General features: G+C 37.0%; 1 protein-coding gene across 10 annotated transcripts in view; it reads left to right on the top strand.

Moving 5' to 3' along the window:
• The window catches only part of SETD5 (SET domain containing 5), an 84,751-nt gene that overhangs the window by 21,635 nt on the left and 40,037 nt on the right, over nt 1-23,079 (top strand). For 2 of the 10 annotated variants that reach the window (XM_039231287.1, XM_039231285.1), the window contains exons 1-6: nt 16,746-16,828; nt 17,652-17,876; nt 21,213-21,405; nt 21,686-21,791; nt 22,175-22,326; nt 22,665-22,723. In XM_039231287.1, the coding sequence (XP_039087218.1) occupies nt 21,314-21,405; nt 21,686-21,791; nt 22,175-22,326; nt 22,665-22,723 (409 nt within the window). In that variant the 5' untranslated portion in view covers nt 16,746-16,828; nt 17,652-17,876; nt 21,213-21,313. Of the gene's footprint in view, nt 1-13,171; nt 13,232-16,641; nt 16,829-17,396; nt 17,495-17,651; nt 17,877-21,212; nt 21,406-21,685; nt 21,792-22,117; nt 22,327-22,664; nt 22,724-23,079 lie in introns of those variants that run through there. The other 8 variants (XM_039231284.1, XM_039231279.1, XM_039231286.1 and 5 more) reach the window with 6 other exon arrangements.

Raw genomic sequence — 23,079 nt, 5'->3', positions numbered from 1 at the left:
ACCAACTCCTTTGAAGAATCGGTAGGGATTCATAGGGGTGTTCAAATAATAGCTAAGAAGTATTAAGTTTGAAATCAGCTAGAAAAACGATAACAAGCTGGTTTATATCGGGGATTGATTTTTGAATATTGATACTGGAACAAATGGAGACCCTATTAGACTTCCTTCCTGCTTTTCATATACAGATGGGGGAAGAGTTGAAACATAATCTTCAATCTTCATGGATTCTTTTTTTAAAGTTTATTTATTTTGAGAGAGAGAGAGTGCAAACGAGAGAGGGAAGGAATCCCAAGCAGACTCTTCACTGTCAGTGCAGAGCCCAACACAAGACTCTAACTCATAAAATTGTAAGATCGTGACCTGAGCCAAAATCAAAAATCAGATGCTTAACTGACTGAGCCACCCATGTGCCTAATAGATCAAAGTGAGGACATCTTCTTATGCAGGGATCCTTGTTTCCCTTTTTTGTCACCCTTAGTAAATACCATCTTATATATTTACCATCTTATACTAATACCATTTGTTTAGTCCTGTCATGCCAAAATAGACAGTGGTCTCTAAGGACATAAAAAGAAAGAGTATTGTGCAGAAGTATTACCAGTTCTCTGTAATTTTTGTTACCAACATTGGTACTTTGTGGGGCAGGTTCCCCAATTATAAAGAATCTAATGCAATACCAAATTCATACCTTTTTTTTTTTTTAACTGTACTTTCCTAAGAAACAGATAAAAATTTCTGTACTAGAATTCCAAGATCAAGGTGTTTGGCAGCGATGGTTTCTCCTGAGCCCTCTCTACATAGCTTGCCGGTGGCTGCCCTCCTGCTGCCTTTTCATAGGCATGTACCTCCCAGGTGGCTCTTCATATGTCCAGATTTCTTCTTCTTGTAAGCTTTGGTCATATTGGATTAGGACCCACACTAATGGCATCATTTAAAAACATTTTTTAGGAGTGTCTGGGTGATTCAGTAGGTTAAGCATCCAACTTCAGTTCAGATCATGAGCTCATGGTTCATGGGTTTGAGCCCCACATCAGGCTCTATGCTGGCAGCTCAGAGCCTGGAACCTGTTTCGGATTCTGTGTCTCCCTCTCTCTCTCTGCTCCTCCCCCGTTCACACACACACACACTCTCTCTCTCTCTCTCTCTCTCTCTCTCAAAAATAAACATGAAAAAAAATTTTAAGGTTTTTTAAATTAAGATATACATGACATATAACATTAGTTTCAGCTATATAACATAACGATTTAATATTTGCATACACTGCAAAACGATCACCACAGTAAATCTAGTTAACCTCTACCAACTCATGTGGTTAGCAAAAAATTTTTCTTGTGCTGAGAACTTAAAAGACCTACTCTTTTAACAGCCTTCAGATATACAACGTAATATTTTAATTATAGTCACCATGCTGTACATTACATACCCATGACCTACTTATATTATAAACTGGGTGGGGTTTTTTTTTATTTTAAAGTTTATTTATTTTGATAGAGAGTGTGAGATGGAGAGTGTGCACACACATGAGCTAGGGAGGGGCAGAGAGAGAGGGAGAGAGAAAATCTCTAGCAGATTCCTTGCTCAGTCTCAGGAACCGTGAGTTCATCACCTGAGCTGAAACTAAGAGTTGGATGCTCAACCAACTTAGCCACCCAGGCGCCCCTAAACTGGAACTTTTTCTCTTTTAACTCCCTTCACCTATTCTCCCATCCACCCTAAATCTTTACACTTTTTTTTAAATGTTTTTATTATTTCTGAGAGAGAGAGCGTAAGCAGGGTAGGGTCAGAGAGAGAGGGAGACACAGAATCTGAAGCAGGCTCCAGGCTCTGAGCTGTCAGCACAGAGCCTGACACGGGGCTCGAACCCATGAACCGTGAGATCATGACCTGAGCCGAAGTTGGATGCTTAACCGACTAAGCCACCCAGGCGCCTCTTTATACTTTTGAAATATCATTTTGCCCAAAAAGATTGAGAACCACTCACGTAAAGTTATCAGTGGTTGTCTCCAAGAGATTTGTCAAATCTGGGGATTAAGGTTTTTTTTTTTTTTTAAGTCTTAGTCTTTACATCGGTCACTTCGTACTGGAAAAGGAAATGCAGTATTCAAAAACAGTAATGTTCAGCATTTAGAAATATTTTACATGAGGAAAAGATAAATTTATAAATAGATGTTTTAACTAAAAGGGAAAATAGCTTGTGAACCTAAGATACTTTGTATTTTACTGTACTTATTCATTCATTGCTAGAATTTGGGCTTTGCTGAGGGTCAAATTATGATATGACAGGAAAACCAAGAGAGGTGATTAAAGGAGACAATAAAATGACTGGTAAAACTTAGCATGGTATATAGTGTTTATATTTTGTGTAAGAATTTGGAGCTGCTTACTGTGCCAATTGGATTCATTAACTAAAAAGTACTATTTTGTCAGTGTCCTGGGGCTAATTTATTGTAAGAATTAATTAACAAATGAGAATTTTGGCCTAAATACAGCTGAGATGTTTATTGAAATTGGATCAAAGATGAGCATTTGTGTCAAGGTTTTAAAATCATTTTTCATATTAAGATGTCTACAGAAAATGTTTTTGCAATCCACAAGTTAAATATTTCTGTTCTGCATAATAGGCACTTTTAACTTCCTGTGTCTCATAACACACCACTGGCTATTTGGTCCAGAGATATTCCTCCTCTTGGGCTTCTAGGGCAACAGTGTACTCATCATTTCAAAGATTTCATATTACTCAGTGACCTACTGTATGAGTAAATGCAGGCTTGTTTTTGGCTTAGGCAAAACAATGTATATCTCTGTATCTTTGACTTGATTGTTGTCTTCTATCATGGTCACTTTTTATTTATTTATTTTAAAAAATTTTGTTAATGTTTGTTTATTTTTGAGGGAGGGAGGGAGAGAGAGAGAGAGAGAGAAAGCAGGGGAGGGGCAGAGAGGGAGACAGAATCAGAAGCAGGCTCCAGGCTCCAAGCCCTCAGCACAGAGCCCGACCAATAGTGAGATTATGACCCAGGCTGTAGTTGAACGCTTAACAATTTAAGCCACCCAGGGGCCCTGTCAGCATTTTAAATTACAAATTACTTTAAGTTTAATTTTATTGCTATTGATATATAGCTTATGATGAGTAGCTTGGTAATAAAATGTGTAGTGGTATATATTTGCATTGACAGTGATTTGAACTTATTTTCCACTATAGGGACCTTTAGATATAATTTGTGGTTTAAATAAGAATCATCGATACACATCCCAAATGCTTTTGTTCTGTGAAACCATTATTATTGAATTCTTTTTTGACTGGAAAGTGCTCCTCAGTTGAGTATCTTAAGTTTGTCATCACTAAGACTCTCCTTGCTCGAAGTGCTCTAAGAAACTTATCTTTAATACACAGGTTTATGGAATATCACACTTTACCTACTTTTGGGGTGTTCTGTGTTTTATTCATTTTTGTTTATTGGCATATAGCATATATAAAATGCTGTGTTAACAGCTGTGGATCATGTGTATACTTGTAGTTAGCTTTGCTATAAGGAGAAATTTGCATTCCTAAGAACACAAGAAATTGTATCAACAAACTCCTGTCAAAAAAAAATAATCACTGATAGTGTTTTTTCTTTAGAAAAAATGATTAAGACATTTTTATAGCCATAAGTACATAATTGCAAAACCTAAACATTACTCAGCAAATCTGTCAACTGATGAATTACATTAACCTCTTTATCCATCTTAACTTTTGCCAAAAAATGTTCGCTTTTCTCAATCACACTACCTACCATTATAGGCAGACCCCTTTCACCCATTTTTACAACAAACGAGGGCCAGCTCCACTCAGCAGATGTGATATGTACAACTCTTTCCGGGACTTGCTGTAAAATAATTCTGTGGAAGGGATTACAGATAAAGTAAGGTTAGCCATTAATTGATTGCTTAAAGCTGGGTAAGGTTTATGAATTCATTACAGGGTTTTCTTTAGTTTTGTACTTGTTTGGAATTTTTCATAATACAGTGTTTTAATTTTTTTTTAATTTTTTAAATTTATTTCTGAGAGAGAGAGAGAGAGAGACAGCATGAGCAGGGAAGGGTCAGAGAGAGAGAGAGAGGGAGATACAGAATCTGAAATAGGCTCCAGGCTCTGAGCTGGCTGTCAGCACAGAGCCCAACGCGGGGCTCAAGCCAGGAACCGCGAGATCATGACCTGAGCCAAAGTCAGACGCTTAACCAACTAAGCCACCCAGGCAATGCCAGTCTGTTTTAAAGATGCAAAAAATAAGGGTGCCTAAGTGGCTCAGTCATTTAACATGGTTCGTGAGTTCGAACACAGAGCCTGCTTGGGTTTCTCTCTTTCCTTCTCTCTTTGCCCCTCCCCTGCTTGTGCTCTCACTTGCTCTCAAAAAATAAACATTTTTTTTAAAGCCATTTTTAAAAAAGATGCAAAAATTAACACCAGGATAAGTAAGTAGTATGAACATAATTTTGAAGAACAATAGATATTAACAAAAGAGGTCTTATTCCATTCAGGCAAAGGAGTTTGAACTAACCCAGTAGGTAATTGGGAGCCATAGTAGATTTCTAATAATGGAATGATAATGATCAAAGTTATGCTCTAGAATGGTTAAAGTAATGAAAGAACGTAGAGTAAATTGGAGGGTTGAGAGCCCACAGGTAGTGAGATCAGTTCCTATAATGCACCCTTAAAATTGTAAAGAGCTGAGTAATGTTGGTGAATGGATAGGTAAAATACAGTGTATTAAACATTTCAAAGGAGAAAGAATAGCTCTGCATTTAGGCTCTCAGTCAGGCGCTAGTGCCAGCTCCACAAAAAGGAGAGGTTGTTTCTGTGTTTTGGTTTGGTTTGGTTTGGTTTTTGTTTTTCATTTTTTCCCCCCTCATTTATCTAGGGCTTAAAGGACCAAATGGGTGTCTTGAATTTGCAGGCATGGTAAAAATTTAGTCAATATTTTGGCTTTTTTAGTAATTTAGTATCAATAAGCCTCTTAGAGTTTTAAATTTTTTTCTTTCCAAATGTCATTTAAAATGAAGCATATCCTATTTTATACTATTAGGCAGAACTGCCAGAACAGAGTTTTTTGGGTTTTGTGTGTGTGTGTGTGTATGTGTGTGTGTGTGTTTTAATTTATTTGTTTAAGTAATCTCTACACCCAACCTGGGGCTCAAATTCACGACCCTGAGATCAAGAGTCATATGCTCCTGACAGTAGAATACTCCATGGCAATGAGAAAGAGTGAAATCTGGCCATTTGAAACAACGTGGATGGAACTCAAGGGTGTTATGCTGAGCGAAATAAGTCAGGCAGAGGACAGATACTGTATGTTTTCACTTATAAGTGGAACAGGAGAAACTTAACAGAGGACCATGGGGGAGGAGAAGGGGAAAAAATAGTTGGGGAGAGGGAAGGAGACAAACCATGAGAGAAACTCTTGAATACTGAGAACAAACTGAAGGCTGATAGGGGTGGGGGAGAGCGGAAGGGAGGTGATGGGCATGGAGGAGGGCACTTGTTGGGATGAGCACTGAGTGTTATATGGAAACCAGTTTGACAATAAACTATAAAAGAAAAAAATTAAGAAAGAGTCACATGCTCCTGCAACAGAGCCAGGCAGGCACCCCTAGAACAGTTTTGATAACTCGTTTGAAACTGGAGAGTTCAAATCTTCCATATTACTTGAAATTGTTCCATCAGAACCCTGCAAATGGCATGCCAGCCAGGTTACAAGTGGCTAGCATAATTCATTTCATTACTGGAAGAAGAAAATTGAGATCTTGGTGCAACTTAAAAGTTATCTCATGGGACAACCATAAGAAAATGCTCTGGTTCTGAAATAATGCTTTATTTATATTTTATTTTGAAGATCTCAGCCGAAGTTTAGTGAAGAAGCAACTGAGAGCTCTTACTTACTATATAAGAATTTTACAGGACAATAGCACATCCATTCGGTCTTAATAGTGCATCAGAATTATTGAGAATTTGCAGTTAACTTTCAATTTAGGGTTTTCTTTTAGAATTAGAATGTAGAGCCTTCTCTAATGTAGAGTCTTCAGAAGAGAAAACTCACTCTATGAGCAGAGTTAGAATTGCATTTATTTAAAACCTTCTGAGAAAAAGTGACCAGCTTTCACACTCTGTAGGACTGTGTAAAATGATTTTGACTTCAATGGTGGTTTGACCTCTCTGATACATGCTTCATAACATGTTAGCAGTTCCACATCTAGGAATGTATCCTAAGAAAATGTTTGTGTATGTTAAAGAAAGGCATATGTACGTGACTGTTCACTTGTTTATATTATGGAAAATGAGCAACAATCTAAACCTGCACAGGATTGACTTGAATTAAGGTAGATCCATAGGACAGAATACTGTGCCAGCATTTAAGAGGAAGAAGTAAATTTGTACATATGCATATAGAAAGATGTCTAAAACACACTGCTAAATGAACAAAGCAGATTACAGAGCAGTAGAGTTATCATTTTTATTTTTGGAGTATCTTTGGGAAGTTAATTCCACTTCCCAAATGTGAGAATTTTACTTCTACTTTTTATTCTTTTGTAATGTTTGTAATAAATGTACAACCATTTATTATCTTAGTAATGTGTTAAGAATTAAGATACAGCTGTTAGTTGGGGAGGGGTCTCTAGTTTGCATATCAAATTGTTAAGCTTTAAATTCCTTTATTGCTATATACTTAGCCACCTGGTCTGCCTAATAATCACAAAACATGTATGGTCAGGTTCTGTTTGTGTGCTTGGGGTGCTTGCTGCCTGTTATCCTTCATTCTTTTTTTTTTTTTTTTTTTAACTTTTTTAATGTTTTATTTATTTCTAGGAGAGAGAGAGAGACAGCGTGAGCAGGGGAGGGTCAGAGAGAGAGGGAGTCACAGACTGAAACAGGCTCCAGGCTCTGAGCTGGCAGTCAGCACAGAGCCTGACGCGGGGCTCGAACCCACGAACCGCGAGATCATGACCTAAGCGAAAGTCGGACGCTTAACCGACTAAGCCACCCAGGCGCCCCTGTTATCCTTCATTCTTAATAGAATTTTCCATGAGACAGTCAGTGATAAGTCTTGTCTAAACAATTCAAGAGATTAATAAAAATCTGTAAGAGACGCCTCTGTGTCACTGGTAAACTGTGGAGTGGTTTGGGGTTGCTTTCTTTGAGGGGAGGGTGTTATTTTCTCTTCAGAATGACTCAGTACCATTAGTTGTAGAGGCACACTTCAGTATTTTCCCCCCTTCATGGTTGCGAAAATGCAATACTTGGCACATAGGCAAGCCTAAAAAGTTTGTAAGTTGCCTACCCTCTCCTACTTTGGGTAAGAGAAACATCTTAAAATAGCACTTAACATAGTTTTTGTATATAGTAGTTACTCATTTCATGTTTGTTGAATGAATGAAGAAAAACTGGCAAATCTAGATAATATAAATCCCAAGAGAGCCAGGAAATTTAATCTGGACTTGTGTGTGTACCAATAATAATTGATGCTTAAGTTTTAAATTTTGTTTTAATTCAGGTGTTGCTATCTAAAGTAAACAGTAATTACTTTAGGGGTGCCTAGGTGGCTCAGTCAGTTAAGCATCCAACTCTTGATTTCATGATCTCATGGTTTATGAGCCGGGTTCATGAGTCGGAGCCCTGAGTCATGGCCCCTGGCAATTCTCTCTCCCACTCTCACTCACACACTCTCAAATAAACTTTGAGGGGAAAAAAAAACATTAATTACCTTAATAAATAGAAGCTATACTTTACAATCTTAATTTTCTTCCTTTTTTTTAAAATTTATTATTTATTTCTGAGAGACAGCATGAGCAGGGGAGGGTCAGAGAGAGAGGGAGAAACAGAATCTGAAACAGGCTCCAGGCTCTGAGCTAGCTGTGAGCACAGAGCCTGACATGGGGCTCAAACCCACGAACTGAGATCATTACCTGAGCCAAAGTCAGACGCTTAACTGACTGAGTCACCCAGGCACCCCTTATTTTCTTTCTTTTGAGTGCCACAACTTTGTGTTTCTGGCTTCTTACAAGTTAATTTTTTAATTATTGTTTTGAGAGAGAGACCATGTGCAAGTGAGCAGGGGAGGGAGCAGGGAAGGAGAGAGAATCCCAAGCAGGCTCCACACTGTCTCACAAAAAACATGAGATCATGACCTGAGCCAACACGAAAAGTCGGACACTCAAACAACTGAACCACCCAGGCACCCCACCCCCCCCAGTTAATATTTTTGTAACTCTGTTTTTTCACCTGTAAAATGATAAATTCAATTCTAAACTTTAAATTCCTAAGTTTTTTATGAACTGTAGGAATTTTGCCCAAATACTGAAAGTATAACAGGTATTAATGCCTCGTAGTGTACAACCCACTTCATCTGGAGTAAAGAAATAGGGTTCCCGTTTCAGGGTTTGAAAATGAAAAGAGTTTGTATAAAAAAAAAGAAAAAGAAAAGAGTTTGTATAGATGAGGCAAACTTAGAGGAGTGAGATTTTCTTTTCTTACTTAGTGTGGTGCATGGCTCTAAAAGCCTGCTCTGAGGCTTCAAACACAGCAGGACAGAACCTTCAGAAAGTCTTGAAGAGAATCTCTCTTTAAAGAACTCTTGGAAGTTCTTTGAGGGTATCATTTTTATTTAATACTTCGAAACCCTAAAGTGTTCATGGTTCTTCCTAAGGACAGAAAGAGTCTGTGCATCTTTGGTTAGTTTTGCAGTAAATATCTGTTTATCATTGTTAAATGTGGTTTAAATAAAATACATCTTTTTTTTTCAATGTCAACCTAAAATAATTTAAGATCGTAGTATTTAGTTTCATTATTTATGGTGTGTACTCTTATCCTAAAACTACTTCCCCTTTCTCCAAGAACAACTAAGTATATCTTAGCCTCTATAATACCACCACTAATGAAATTTTTCATGGGGGAAGAAATTCTTCCTGTTGACTAAAATAGGTTTTTTTGAAAACTGGATTTTAATTACCTCCTGTTCAAGTAAACTTAGAGCTTTTGTAGACATCTGTTTATTATCCCAAGCCTAATAGTCCCTAAAGGGAGTATAAATTTAGGCAAAGGAACCAAGGGATAAACAAGTGTTGGAGGAGAAGAGGTGAAAGAAAAACTTTATCTTGACTCTAAATTACTTTAGAGTAATTCTTTAAAAAAATTTTTTTACAAGAGTTTCTTTAAAAAATGTTTTTGATGTTTGGTTTTTTGAGAGAGAGAGAGAGAGAGAGACACACACAGAGTGCAAGTGGGGGAGGGGCACAGAGAGGGAGACACAGAATCAGGCTCCAGGCTCTGAGCTGTCAGCAAAGAGCGGGATGCAGGGCTCACACTCACACTTGTGAACCTTGAGATCATGACCTGAGCCAAAGTCAGCTGCTTAACTGACTGAGCCACCCAGGTGCCCATAAATTTCTTTAGTCTTCATTGTTTACCCCCAGTTTCTTCTTTATCTTCCGCCTGAATTTCTTCTAGATTCTTTGCCTTCATTAACTTGATTCAGATCGTAATTTATAGTTTATACCATCCCAATTAAATGAACTTTTCGCCACATCTCTGAGCACTCTCTCTTTTTTTTAGAGCTCATCTCTTATTTTCCAATAATTCTTCTAATGTTGGGGCGCCTGGGTGGCTTAGTCGGTTAAGCGTCCGACTTTCGCTTGGGTCATGATCTCGCCATTCGTGGGTTCGAGCCCCGCGTCGGGCTCTGTGCTGACTGCCAGCTCAGAGCCTGGAGCCTGTTTCAGTCTGTGACTCCCTCTCTCTCTGACCCTCCCCTGCTCACGCTGTCTCTCTCTCTCTCCTAGAAATAAATAAAACATTAAAAAAAAATTTTTTTTTTTTTTAAAATAATTCTTCTAATGTTTACCACTTAACCTCTGCTACACTGTTTGTTTTTTTTTCCCCTTATTTACTGGCATATCCTCTTCTTAGGTTACTTACTGTAGCAAAATTAAAATACACACTCTTTGGAGAATAGTGAAAATAATTATTAGCCACATTCAGGTTAGCAGCTCCTCTTCACATATATTTAAAGGTCACAGAGTGCCACTCTTTATTTGCTACAAATGCTAGTGTATATGTACCTGTGAGTGAGCAGGACAGATACTATTCTTTTGTACAGATGAGAAAACAGACTTTGAGACACTTCATGAATTGCCAAAGCCAATGCCAGGATTCATAGATGAGTTGTGGGTTAGAACTCAGATTTCCTACCTCTTAATATAGTACTTTTTAATATTCTTTTCCCATCACTCCTTTTTATTGTTTTGTAAAGTGGTTCAAAAAGAAGAAACTAAAGTGTAGAAATATTTAAGATAAATTCAGCTTAAATATCTCAAACTCAAAGTTTTTGAGTAATCAGGTTCAGGATCTTAATTAAGGGCTGTTTTATTTTCACTAATTAATGGCTATTTTATTTTAACCCGTATTGAAAATTTTTCTGAAAAATTCTTTTTTCCTCCCGACTTAAGTATATTCACTTTTTGAACTACTATAGCTCTTTTATTGCTTTAGAGTTAGTCTAGACAGAATAGTAGATTAGGCTGAATATATTGATTTGAGGAGACATCTTAGATGCTTGTGTTTTACTGAATCCCAGTTTAAGAGATTGCTTTCAAAAGGAAGAAATTTGGTTGATTGTAGCTTATGGCTTAGTTGGAATTCTGAGAACTGAGAGTTATTGTATGCAGGGTCTTTTATGTAGTAAATGAGGAGCGGAAAGCCTAATAATTTTATAAAAGTACTCTATGTACAACTTAATACTAAAACTCTGAAAAGAAACCACACCTGGAGGTAAGGAATCTAGGGAGGATTTTTAAATTGAGTATATTTTTAATTTTGATTCCAAAATAGGAAGTTGTGGCCAATAGGATGAAAATAATCATTAACCCTCTTAAAAGATCTGAAGTAATATTATTGCCCTTGAGAAAAGTAAGCATTGCAAATTGTATCACCATTCAACCTACTGTTTACGCCAGCCTAAATAAGAAGAGATGTTCTCTTTTTCTGCAATACATGCCTATCTTTAATATATTGGGCCTCACATAATTTCAAAAACAACTACAAAATATACTTTTCTGGCTCTTAATTAGTGAGTGTGCATATTTGTCCTTTCTTTGAAATCTCATAATTGAGCCCTAGATTCCAGAGTGATTTTCATGCATATGGAAGCCACTACTACTTTTCACAACGTTTTCTAATGAGAGTAAGGAAAATTTCAACCGTTTTGTTAATACCTTGCTTTTAAACCTTGTTGTTAACATGCTTGGAGAATTCTATTCATAAAAGTAGAAATGCTTTCAGTGTTGTATTTAAAATTTATGGATGATTGAGATTAGAAAACCAAAACATTTAAAAGAAAAGGGACGTTTTGAGAAGATGGCTTGTTTGTATATATTTAGATGTATATTCATTTATATGTTTTGTCAGAGACCAAAATTGAGGAAGAGATGTGGCTTCTGGGGGTTTGTGAAGAGAATTGATCAGAGATTGCTCCTTGGCTGAGTTGCTGTCTGCATAGGCTGTTAACAATTGTTTCTCTGGCAGCAGATCTTGTTCATCAGGATTGCATCATTTCTGGGAGAATGGCCAAGGTCCACAGCCTCAGTACAAAGACTGTCTGAAGCATATGAGGCCTGTTCTCTTTCTAAAGCGGCACTCCTCTTCCTGCCAGTCCTCTTCACAGGATTACTGAAGCAGACTTGTTCTGAATCTCTTTCATTGGATTGGCTGTTTATTGGACCCTTGTCTCCCAGCTGCTTCCGGCTCACCTGGCTGATGCAATTTCTTTTTCTGAAATCTCTGTTGGAATTGTTCTTAAAACACTTCTTGTATGTCTGCTCTGAGAGTGACCAGATAGATCACACAGGTCTTGTGCTTTCAGCAAGTCACATAGAGAAGAGACTGTCAGAATGACACAGACAGAGACTGTTGACCGTTTCTGAACCCAGTTAAAAAGATGGGTAATTATAAAACACTTCTGGCATCTTCTAATTAACATTTTCTCCAGAAACTATATGTGTATGTAAATGGTGACTTCTTTAAAAAGTGCTTAGTACTGGGAGACTGGTTGGTTCTGCTTCTGAATCCAAAAACTTAATACTGTTCCTGTGAATTCTGGTGACTTGTTCTGGAAATTGTTAAATTGATATGAAATTGGAGTTCTGATACATTCATTTTCCCACTACTGTATATTCATAATATTTAGTTCCCTTTTTCCTCATGTCATTTCTTACGTCTTTCTTTGTTTTTGCTAAAGGAGTCCACTTCTTTCTTGGTTTATTTTTTCTTCCTTTTACTATTACCTTCATACCTTTTATTTTTATAATCTGAGCATGCTCTTTTAAAATTGTTTTTAACGAATAGTTTATTTTCCAATTTTTTGTAAATAAAATATTGACATGAAAGTACATTTCTATTGCTTGGTAACTGGAATCCCACAAACAGCTCTTTTCACGTACATAGATACATTAACATTTTAGGTATATATTAACACATATATAGATATATTAACGTTATTTTGGTTAATGTTAAATTTGACTTTTTGCTGCCTAAAATCACCTATTTTCCTTTACTTGTTGGAGAGTAGAAAGTTATGTAGAAAGTTATTTAAGGCTCTAGTTTACCCTATGTTTCCATTATGAAGTTTGCCACACATAGAATTGCCTCCTTTTGTCAGTCGTTTTTTATAGCAGGACAGGAGGATAGGAGGATGGAGGGGAGGGAGGTAATATCAACTTCTACTTTAATAGGTGATTGTGGAGAGTAAATCTGACATTTGTTTTTTTAAAATGCCTCTGGATTTTGGGAGGGGGTCAGGATAGAAGAGGTACCTCCTAGGAGAGATAAAAAGAATCTCTTGGGAAATGGGAGAGAATTCTCATTTGAAGAAAAGAGAATTACCAAATAACATCATATTTTCCTCTTCTTAAGTCTAATAAAAATAATTTTTTTCTATTATTTAGGTTCTGGCTTTACAGGGAAATAGGATATGTTGATTAAAGGACAAAAATATAGTACTAAATGAAATATAGGATGATTAACAAGCTAGTGTGTAGAAATGAAACACATAAAGTTACTGTTAAAATATTCTGTATAATTCTATTCTTTGTGTCTATTAATGTTACTACTTTCTGTACTAATCTGTGTCCCAACTTTTTCTAGGTCTTCAGAGTTACTGGCAGATAATTTTGGGGGACTTCATATTCGGAGGTCTATAAAAAGGTGACTGAGTCAGATAAATCCTTTAAATTTGTTTTAAGCTTTATATTGTAATGAATACTACAATTACATGTTGAGATCATTGTGATTATAATTCATTCAGGAAACATTCTCGAAACCCTTTCTGTGTGCCAGGTACCATTTAGAACATTGAAACTACAACAGAGGATAAAACACAAAAATCTTGTCCTCATAGAGTTTATAGTCTTGTAGGAAGAGACAGAGAAATTAACAAGTAAAAGATATCCTGAAATTATTCCACCTAGAGACAGATTTAACACTCTAAGACACCTCTCCAAACTTTGTTTAGAGAACAAACTGGTAAAGTACTAAGCTTCTTCATAAACTATACTAAGAGTCTTGGCTTATAAAGCTAGAGTAATTATAATAAAATATTGTATATAGATGATCTGTTAAAATGACTTTAGTTAATATGTTAATAGTCATATTTTGCAGAGTGTTATTTAGGGAGGGAACGACTCTCAGGGTCATATGAGCCATTTGGTTTTGTTAACGTGTTTTGAATTAGGAAGCCTAATATTGTGAAAGTATTATTTAGAACAAGGTGGCCATGCTGTAAATGGTTGCCTTCATCAGGAAGGATCATGTAAAATTAGACAGGAGGAAGATGGAGGAATTCATGAGAAAGAAATTCATAGTTAACTAGTTAATATTTCTTAAATTTATCAAGTATCCAAATTACCTGTGTTGAGATTTCAGTAAGGAATGTGTTAATCACTTATTCATTAAGTAAATATTATCTGTAATAATTTTCCCATTGTTTCCTTTTAGTATATCTTTTAAAAATGGCTCTCAAAGATAACACAGCTTAAGTTTTTAAGTTGTCTTTCTTCTAGAAGCCTCCATTTTTTAATGAGCAAAATAGTAATGGCTATGACAAAGACTTTTTAATGGTATTGAATAACTTTTTTCTATCCTTTACTGAAGTTGTAACATGTGATTGAGATTTCTGTATTCAGGGAGGTATGATCATTATCAGACTCACCTAATGATCAAGCCATGCAGCTTCTGGGCTTTTTGGGTTTTGTTTGTTTACATTTTTCTTTTTAGTTCAGGTTATAGAGTGATACTAAAATTAGAGGAAGGGTTGTAACCAACAGTCCCCAATATTTAACTATTTTTTGAGCTTATTAAGTATTCTCTAATCTATTATTTGTAGATTTTATTTCAATTTCCCAGAGGCTTGGAGGATGTACTGCCTAAATTTGTTTTGGTACTGTTAGGGAAATGAAACATTTATGCGTAAGACAGGCCTAAGGAGTTAGGTTAGTCACTTCTCTTTTATAAACTGAGAAGAAAAAGTAGGAAAATTTGCCTTTTTCATTTCAGTCCCCAAGTCCAACAATATGTCCCCTTCTTGTATAGGAACCAGTGTCTGGCCTTCCCTCAGATTTGGAGAGTCGTAGATCTTGATGAGATCCAGCTCTTTAAAAATGTAGGTTCCAGGGAGGACTGCTTAGCTCAGAGCTGTTTCTAATATTCTAAAACAACAACACAAAAGTTTAATATTGTCTTAATGATTCTTAAAGATCTTGGCCTTATTCACTATTCACAATTGGTTTTCTTATCCACATTAATTTACTTCATATATCGAAAAAGATTTCACGTATCTCACATGGTCTACCATTTAAATTTTGCATTATTCCCTGAATTTAGTTAGTATCTTGTACTTTTCATTGCATTAAATTTCTTTAATATAAATGTTTGATTTATCTTCTCATTTGTCTTTCCATGAATCAGTATATCAGTCATTATTAACCTGGGTCTTTAACATTCACACTTTCTTCCCTCCCACATAAAACGCTTTTTATTTCATTCTTTAATGGCTTAATACAAAACCACTAATGTGAAATCATAATGAGTACATTTTTCCCCCTTTGTACCATACCTTCAAATTTCTTAATGTACTTTTTTTTATGATTTTATTTTTTTAAGTAATCTCTACACCCAACTCAGCTTGGGGCTCAAACTTACAATCCAGAAATCAAGAGTCATGTGCTCTGCCAGCTGAGCTAGCCAGCAAGTAGCACCTCACTCTTAATGTACTCTTGACTTTTTACAGTTTAGTAGTTTGTGAGTCTTTGTGTTCCCAAATTCCACTGGTTATAGGTCAGCAACTCAAGGTATCCTCTCCTTTTCCATGGAAAATTTTCTTTATCATGAAACCATACTCTTTATGGTTTATGTTTTTATTTATTTCGTTTCCATTTTTTTTTTAAGTTTTATTTATTTTAGAGAGTGAGCAAGCAGGGAAAGGGCAGAGAGAGGGAAAGTGAGGATCCCAAAAGGCTCTGGTAGCACAGAGCCTGATGTGGGACTTGAACTCATGAACTGTGAGATCGTGACTTGAGCCAAAACCAAGAGTCAGATGCTTAATTGACTGAGCCACCCAGGTGCTGCTGTTTTCATTTATACCTGGTAGTGGACATTGCCTCACAAATATAGTTAAGGTAGTTGCATCTTCTCCCAAAATTATAGTTACAATAAAATGGTTTCAGAGAATGAAAAGAGGGGCACCTGGGTGGCTCAGTTAAGTGACCAGTTCTTGGTTTCTGCGCAGGTCTCATGGTTTGTGAGTTTGAGCCCTGCAGCGGGCTTCATGCTGACAGTGCAGAACCTGCTTGGGATTCTTTCCTCTTTCCCTGTCTCTCTGCCCTTCCCTGCTCACTGTCTGTCTGTCTCTCTCTCTCAAAATAAATAAAGTTTAAAAAAGAAAAGGAAGAGAGTGCTCTGTGACATAAGACGGCAACAAAAACAGCTGTATCTAATCAAATACAAACAGAGCTCTTTTATCATCACATTTAATCTGGAAGAAATAACATTGTTGGCTGCTGGTAAAACTGCATTTATTTGTGACCGGGCGGGGGACTTTAACTGAAGATATTTAATTTTTTTTAAGTAATCTCTTAAAAAAGATGGGGATTGAACTCATGACCCTGAGATCGAGTAGCATGCTATACAAGCTAAGCCAGCCAAGCACCCCTAAGTGAAGATCTTTAATTATTAAAGAATTTAGTTAAACTCTGATATTTCTGTTTACTTACATTAGAACATACTATATAGGCTGCCAGAAAATTCTGTTTCATGAGCAGTTGTAGAAAGGTGGAAACGTACTTACTAGTTAAGCAAGGCAGACCATTACTTTCCCTTTTGCTAAAAAGCAAAAAATTTTTAAAAAATGAAAAGCAAGCACAACTTTCGCTACCCCATTTTGTAGAACATTATTGTAGTACACAATAAAATAGGACAGTGTGTAGACCCTTTGCTGTACTTGTTTTATTTATATTCACCCCTTAAAAGGCTTATTTTAAAAATGGAAAAAATATTCTGTAGCATTTAGAGTAAGTTTAAAGAACTGTCAGGTTACTAGATACTTTCCTTTTCTGTGGCAGGATTCCTCATGTCCATAACATGTTGGTTAAAGCTGTGCAGCTCACCCCCACTCTCAGAGTGGCCAGTCTCCATTAATTGGACCCCGTGATTTTCACTCTCTGCTGTATTGGACGTCATGAGCATTGCAATCCCTCTGGGAGTCACCACACCAGATACATCCTACTCAGATATGGCTGCTGGATCAGAGTAAGTGCTACTTTCTAGGTAGTAGGTGCATTACCAGTTTGTGTGAAGATAACTTTCTAATGGGCATCTGATAATAAGTATGCAGTATTTTCTAAACCCAAGCCTAGCCCACTGTAAATGACATTAATTAGACCTTTCCCTTTTCGCCCATAGAAACTGGAGGAAAAAAAAGAGTTAGAAAGGGGAGGAAAAGAATGGGGTGGGGGTGGATTTCTTAGTAAATAATATCATTGAATTAACTTTGCAAAGTAGTGATTACATTTTCATTTGTTTTGATGGGTTGGGAAGATTGAAATAAAGTAGGTGTCACTACCTGCTTGTGTAGAGTTAATGATTATTCTAATGGAGATCAGGAGTTCTCTCCAACTGATTTTCCTTGAAGGCCTCTTCCTATGTACTTCTCACTGTTCTAGAGTAAAGGGGCTAAAACTTTATATGGGCAGGTTACTTAGAACTTCTGATATTTGGGATAGAAAACATGGAAAGCAGTGTCATCTGTTTTTTAATGTAATATTCATTGCCTAGAAAGAGGACCTTCAAAATCAGTGGTACCAAACTTTTTTTTCAGCTAAGAGCAGCTTTAGGAATTCAGAATTTGTCGAAAAGCCCAATCCCTAAAATAGACTCTCAATTCTTGAAGAATTTAAATACCAAATGGCAATGAAGGTAGGCCTTCATTATAAAACTTTATATATTATTCACAGTTTAAAAAATTTTAGCTTTTTGTATCCCTTCTCTTTTAAGTTGTCCAAGATTCCCCCTGCTCACAGATTCCCCCTCTTGTCCTTTTACCTCCCTTGTACCCAATCTTCCTTGCTTACAGAAAGGAAGTGGAAGCCCCCTACCTTTCAAGACGAAGTGGCACTACACCAGGATGTGAAAGTCCAGCGAAAGAGACCCAAGGGGCCTAGGGGGCAGCACACCCCCAGAAGCCAAGTCTATTCCAGGCAGTACCAGGGATTAGGGTCTGGGCTGGAAAAATCCTGGTGTTTTGAATATGTTCAGGTCCAGTTCAGACTCTTGATCCCACAGCCACTTCTTGAGTGAGGTGGGTGTTGCTCTAATTCCCCTGTTTCTCTTGCCATTTTCATAGTCCCTGGGGATTCTTCCCCCTAAAGCAAAGCAAAGCAACTGTACCAGAGCTCTGGGTTTAACTGCATCCCTGATTAATAGTGGTTTTCTTCCTTAAAACTGAGAACATAGTAAAAAGCATGTTTATTTCTTCACAAAGCCACCTAGGATTACTTACCTGTTTATTGTCTTCCTTAAAGAGGAAGTCTTAACATGAACCTACCCTAAGGAGCAATATTTTCTATTCTGGGGTAGTCTAGAACTGAAAAATGTTGGCCTTATTCACATATAAAAAGGAGGGTGGGGGGTGGGAAAGGTGGAATTGTGTTCCCTCCAGGGCTTTTTTTCCTGTTTTGGTTTTGTTTTCATTTTTTTTGCATGCCAAAGAAGATTCAGTTATGCCAGTAGCTGAGACTTCCAAGTTTACAAGTACTATTTCCCAAATTTCGTACTGAAAAATCTTCCTGCATTAGGAACTATAATTGTGTAGTGTTCATGGATGTTTATTAAGTCAGTTACTACCTCTTATGGATTGACTAACAAACCACACAGGTAGACAGTGTTAACAGTGGTGAGAAATTTCTACAGAGAGATTAAATCAAATTAATTTGATTAACCCCAAATTAAATTAATTTGGGATTCGTATAAAAAGATCTAAAGCAATTATTCTTAAAACTGGTGTTTTTCACAAAGTACAGAGATGACCACCCATAAATGCTGCTGGGTAGTCCAGAAGTAATTGTAGACTTCAGGCCTAAAAATTTGACTGCAATGTTTCTATTTCCTGAAAATATTCATTGTAATCTCTTGACAGATTTCTGATACTGTTGTCATAACTAATTGCACAGTTGTTTAGTATTTCTACAAAGCAAGAGAATGTCAACAATTTGCTTATGTACCATTCTGTTACATTTTAGATGATATTTGTTAATGTTTCACCATGCATGTTCCACTCTTCCTGCATATTCCACTCTTCTGGGCACTCTAAGATTAAACTTGGTATGAAGGGCAACATACTCCATTAAGTAAAAGACCTAGATTTTATCTCATGGGTTTTTAAATCTGATAGCAACAGTATACATTATGCATTTCTGATGGATTTGTAGGAGAACCTCTAGAGGTAACAATAGAAGCAAGGATTTTTCTGAATTTGCAGTTATGCCATAAATGGATTCAGACATTTTCGAAGAGGTAGCATTATAGAAGCAGGTTGCATGTTGTACTTAAAACACAATCGATGCCGAATCTGTTGTAAGCATGGCTTCTGTGTATGTGCCCGACTCTCATAGCAGTTCAAGAATAGAGGAAGAAAGACAGTAATTACATTTGGATAAAATGGTTCGCTAATAAGGAAACACAATCCTAACACTCCAGACTTTTAATCCATATTTTAAAATATAGAAAAAAGCTGATATATATATGTCAAGGACTATATATATATATATATATATATATGTCAAGGACTGTCCTAGGAAATCGTATAGTTATCTGTCAACATGTAACTAATTAATAACCACTATGGAAATTGCAGTTTTCTCATCAAAAGATAATGAGTTTAAATTTTAGTATTTCGCACGCATAGCAATATATTAAATGCTGTGCTTTACTAGGAAGTATTGTCCAGTGGGATGGCCTTTTAACCTCCACAATATACATTTTATTTTTATTCCCTAGACTTGCACATGAAGTGCATATGTTCATATTTACCCAGTTTGGAGATGGGTAAGATACAACCAACATAGCTCCATCTCCATGGCCATATTTTATTTCATGCTACATTCCTTTTTCCCGTCCAGAAAAACTCCATTTCTAATAAACAGCTGCCATATTTCACCCCATGTCTTCAGTGGTACAAAATATCTTATACAAAATACGTACAGCTCTTTGGAATACTTGTTTATCTAGTGAATTAACAATGTTGTGGAAAGTTATTACTTTCTCTTAACTGTCCATCATAGAAACTAAATTCTACCTTCATTTTATTAATGCTTGTGTGCCTTCAGTTTCATTTAGGAAACCCCACCTGTTTCCTAATACTCAGAGCTGATTGCCTCTCAGTGAGCCATGTCAGATCATCTTTTCTCAAGAATACTGACCTGCATTCTTGATGTACCTCCCACCCCAGTTCCCATCTTGCAGACACTCTTAAAGAATAAAATGCATGCACTTCACTAACAGAATACTTTCCTATGTCTAAAGTTCTTCTTCACCTAGAAATTACCTTTGCTGTTATTAATAAGATCCCTTCTCACAGTTTTGGAGCATATAACTGGGTGAGTTGGATATATCTCAGAATTTTCTTTTATCCCTCACTTCTCAGCTGACATTGCACCACATTGAACTGCACACTTTATTCCTGCCAAGTCCAGTATATTGTATACTTCCAAGCAGGATAAATGTATGTTCCTTAAAGCAAACTATGCCTTATTTGATTTCCTAAAAGACCCTTTCATCTCTAAGGCTAAGTTAATACATGTCCTTGGAGTTTCTGATTTGTTAATCTCTGTTCTAGTTAACATAAATGACAGATAATCTATTACTAAGTTCAGGAGAGTCATATGATTATATTCCTTAATTATCTTTCAAAATTCCTTAAAATCTAACCAGGTAACAATCAGAGTTAAAAGTTCTTTTTTTCCCAAAACTTGTATTTTGTCCTTTGTTACCTATGCCTTTTCATTATCAAGTAAAGGCTTATGTTAAATTTCTAAATTTGAACTCACTTATAATTCTTTTATATTAATAAGTTACACTTGAACAGTTTGCTTTCTACTCATGAGGGTATAAAAAGATTCTAAGCCAAGTTTCTCAATAAGCCTGGTTACTTAAATTTTTGAAAATAGAATGTTGTCCTGGTTTTCCAAACCAGTTAGACATAGTAGAAAGAGCACAGGATTTGGAGTTAGACATTGTTTCGAATTCTGGCTCTGTCAGTGTGTGACCTTGAAGTCACAATCTCACCACCTCAACTTCTGTAAAAATGGGGTGCTATTTACCATGTTTACTAGTTACAGAGTAAATAAATTAATGTATATCAAAGCACCTGGAAAATAATTGGTGATTCAGAATGGTAGCCACTACTACTCTTAACTGTTTATCAGTAGACAATAACTTCTGAGAACACAGTTTTGATTATTTTGAAGTTCTGTGGTATTACCATGCAGCTGTTAAGTAATTGTGTCCTTGATATGCTTGCATGTCATTGGTGGATGAGAAATTATTACTCTAATATTTGAAAGGTGTTTGGGGGTTCATCCAGATGAGAGGTATGATAAATATAAGATGCCGTTGTTTTTACCTGTACTTTCTTCAGGGTATCCTGTCTTGGTAGTGAATGGAAGAGGGCCTGGTCCCTGGGGCAGTGCAGAAGGCACTTTCATCATCTCACTCACTGCAAATGTCATGTGAGGTTTCATGGAAGTATTAAGAGATCCAATTAAGAAGAATAGTTCTGAGTCTAAACCAGCCCAGAGTGGCTTCTCTAGGGGAAACTCCCTGCTCAGCTGGTACGTTTGTGTTTGTCATTAGGGACACCTTGTATTCCAGGTGCCTGCCTTGAGACATCTGCCTGTACTGGCTTCATGTTACACACAAATCCACATTTAATAACACTCCTGTTATTTATAGGCTTAGTTATGTTAATCAGATTGTTTCACTGAGTTCCTTCTCTCATTCTAGTGGCTGGTGGTTGTGGAAAGAGGAGGGGTTAGAATGGGAAGTTAAAGTCTTAGTTTAAGGGAAGATTAGGTGTTATGCTATCATGCATTGCTTTTCGCCTTTGTGCAGCCCTGAATCTGTGGAGGCTAGTCCAGCAGTTAATGAGAAGAGCGTGTATTCCACTCATAATTATGGGACCACTCAGAGGCATGGGTGTCGAGGACTGCCTTATGCTGTGAGTATGCATTTGTTTCTCTCCAGAGCAGTGATCTTCCTGGAGTGTAATCCATTCTTATACATTGTGACTTTCTTGAAATGTTTATATGCAGCATGACGAAGTTGCCCCTTTTGCACTTCCCTGCCTCCAGCGGACGTCTAGCCCTGCATCATTGTTCTTGTTTTTATGTCCCAGTTGACCTTGGCATTTTGTTTTATCACTTTCCTGGTTGAAGCCAAAAAACAAAGGGTACTACTTTCTTCTTTCTTTCCATATGTACCATACTTTAGGGGAGAGAGGGGCCAGTGTTTGGACACTGTTGATTTAAAAAATCTTATTTTCAGGATCATAATTACGGAGCCCCTCCTCCTCCGACACCTCCTGCTTCTCCCCCTGTCCAGACGATCATCCCTCGTTCTGACCTGAATGGCCTGCCGTCGCCCGTAGAGGAACGCTGTGGAGACAGCCCGAACTCTGAAGGAGAGACTGTTCCTACCTGGTGTCCTTGTGGTCTTTCTCAGGATGGCTTCCTTCTCAACTGTGACAAGTGCAGGTAAGATCATGCTCCATCTCAATTCAAGCCTGGGTTGCTGGGTTTAGGATTTCTTACTAGTAGGGAAAAGCTCAAAGTATTCTTTCTTGTGTTTGTTAATGTAGATGATTCCTTAGTGCTCCTTGGCTCGAATTCTCTGCACTAGGTGAGAATTGCTGACAACAAGGAATGAGAGATTGATGTTAAAGCTATTGAATTTGATATGAAATTTAATGTCCTGGAAACATTTGGTAGGTGGGAGGAAGGGGGTAGTATACGCAGAGACACATCTCCCACGTGTGTGAGGATGTGCTGCATGCTCTTGGAAGGACTACTTTAAGTTTATTTTCCCTCTTTAGGGGAATGAGCAGGGGGAAGGTTATTAGACTTCATCGGCGGAAGCAGGACAACATATCAGGTGAGCTGAAAATGGGTTGGGCCCATATTTTGACAGATAAATATTTTGCAGTTTACATAATCATCTCAAGAACTCCTGTAAGTTCCCATGGTCCCTAACTCTTCATGAAGAGAAAGCTGCTCTCTTACAAGCACATTGTACTTCTCTTGTTGTGAATTAATGTATCCAAAAACATTTTAGCCCTGAAGTAATCAATATATGTCTTGTGAGCACACACACCAAATAATGAGATCCTTTTACTGTGTTACACATTGAGGCGATGGAGCTTGAGAACTCACCCCAAGGGAAAAAGTATATATGATGTAGAACAGGGTTTCTATGCTTGATCCAGTGATATAGAAAGAATCTTGATTTCA

This window comes from Hyaena hyaena, unplaced genomic scaffold, assembly GCF_003009895.1.
Source record: "Hyaena hyaena isolate Hyena2069 unplaced genomic scaffold, ASM300989v1 scaffold_56, whole genome shotgun sequence".
In the NCBI taxonomy this organism is placed as follows: Eukaryota; Metazoa; Chordata; class Mammalia; order Carnivora; family Hyaenidae; genus Hyaena; species Hyaena hyaena.
This window is presented reverse-complemented; position numbering and strand designations above follow the sequence as displayed.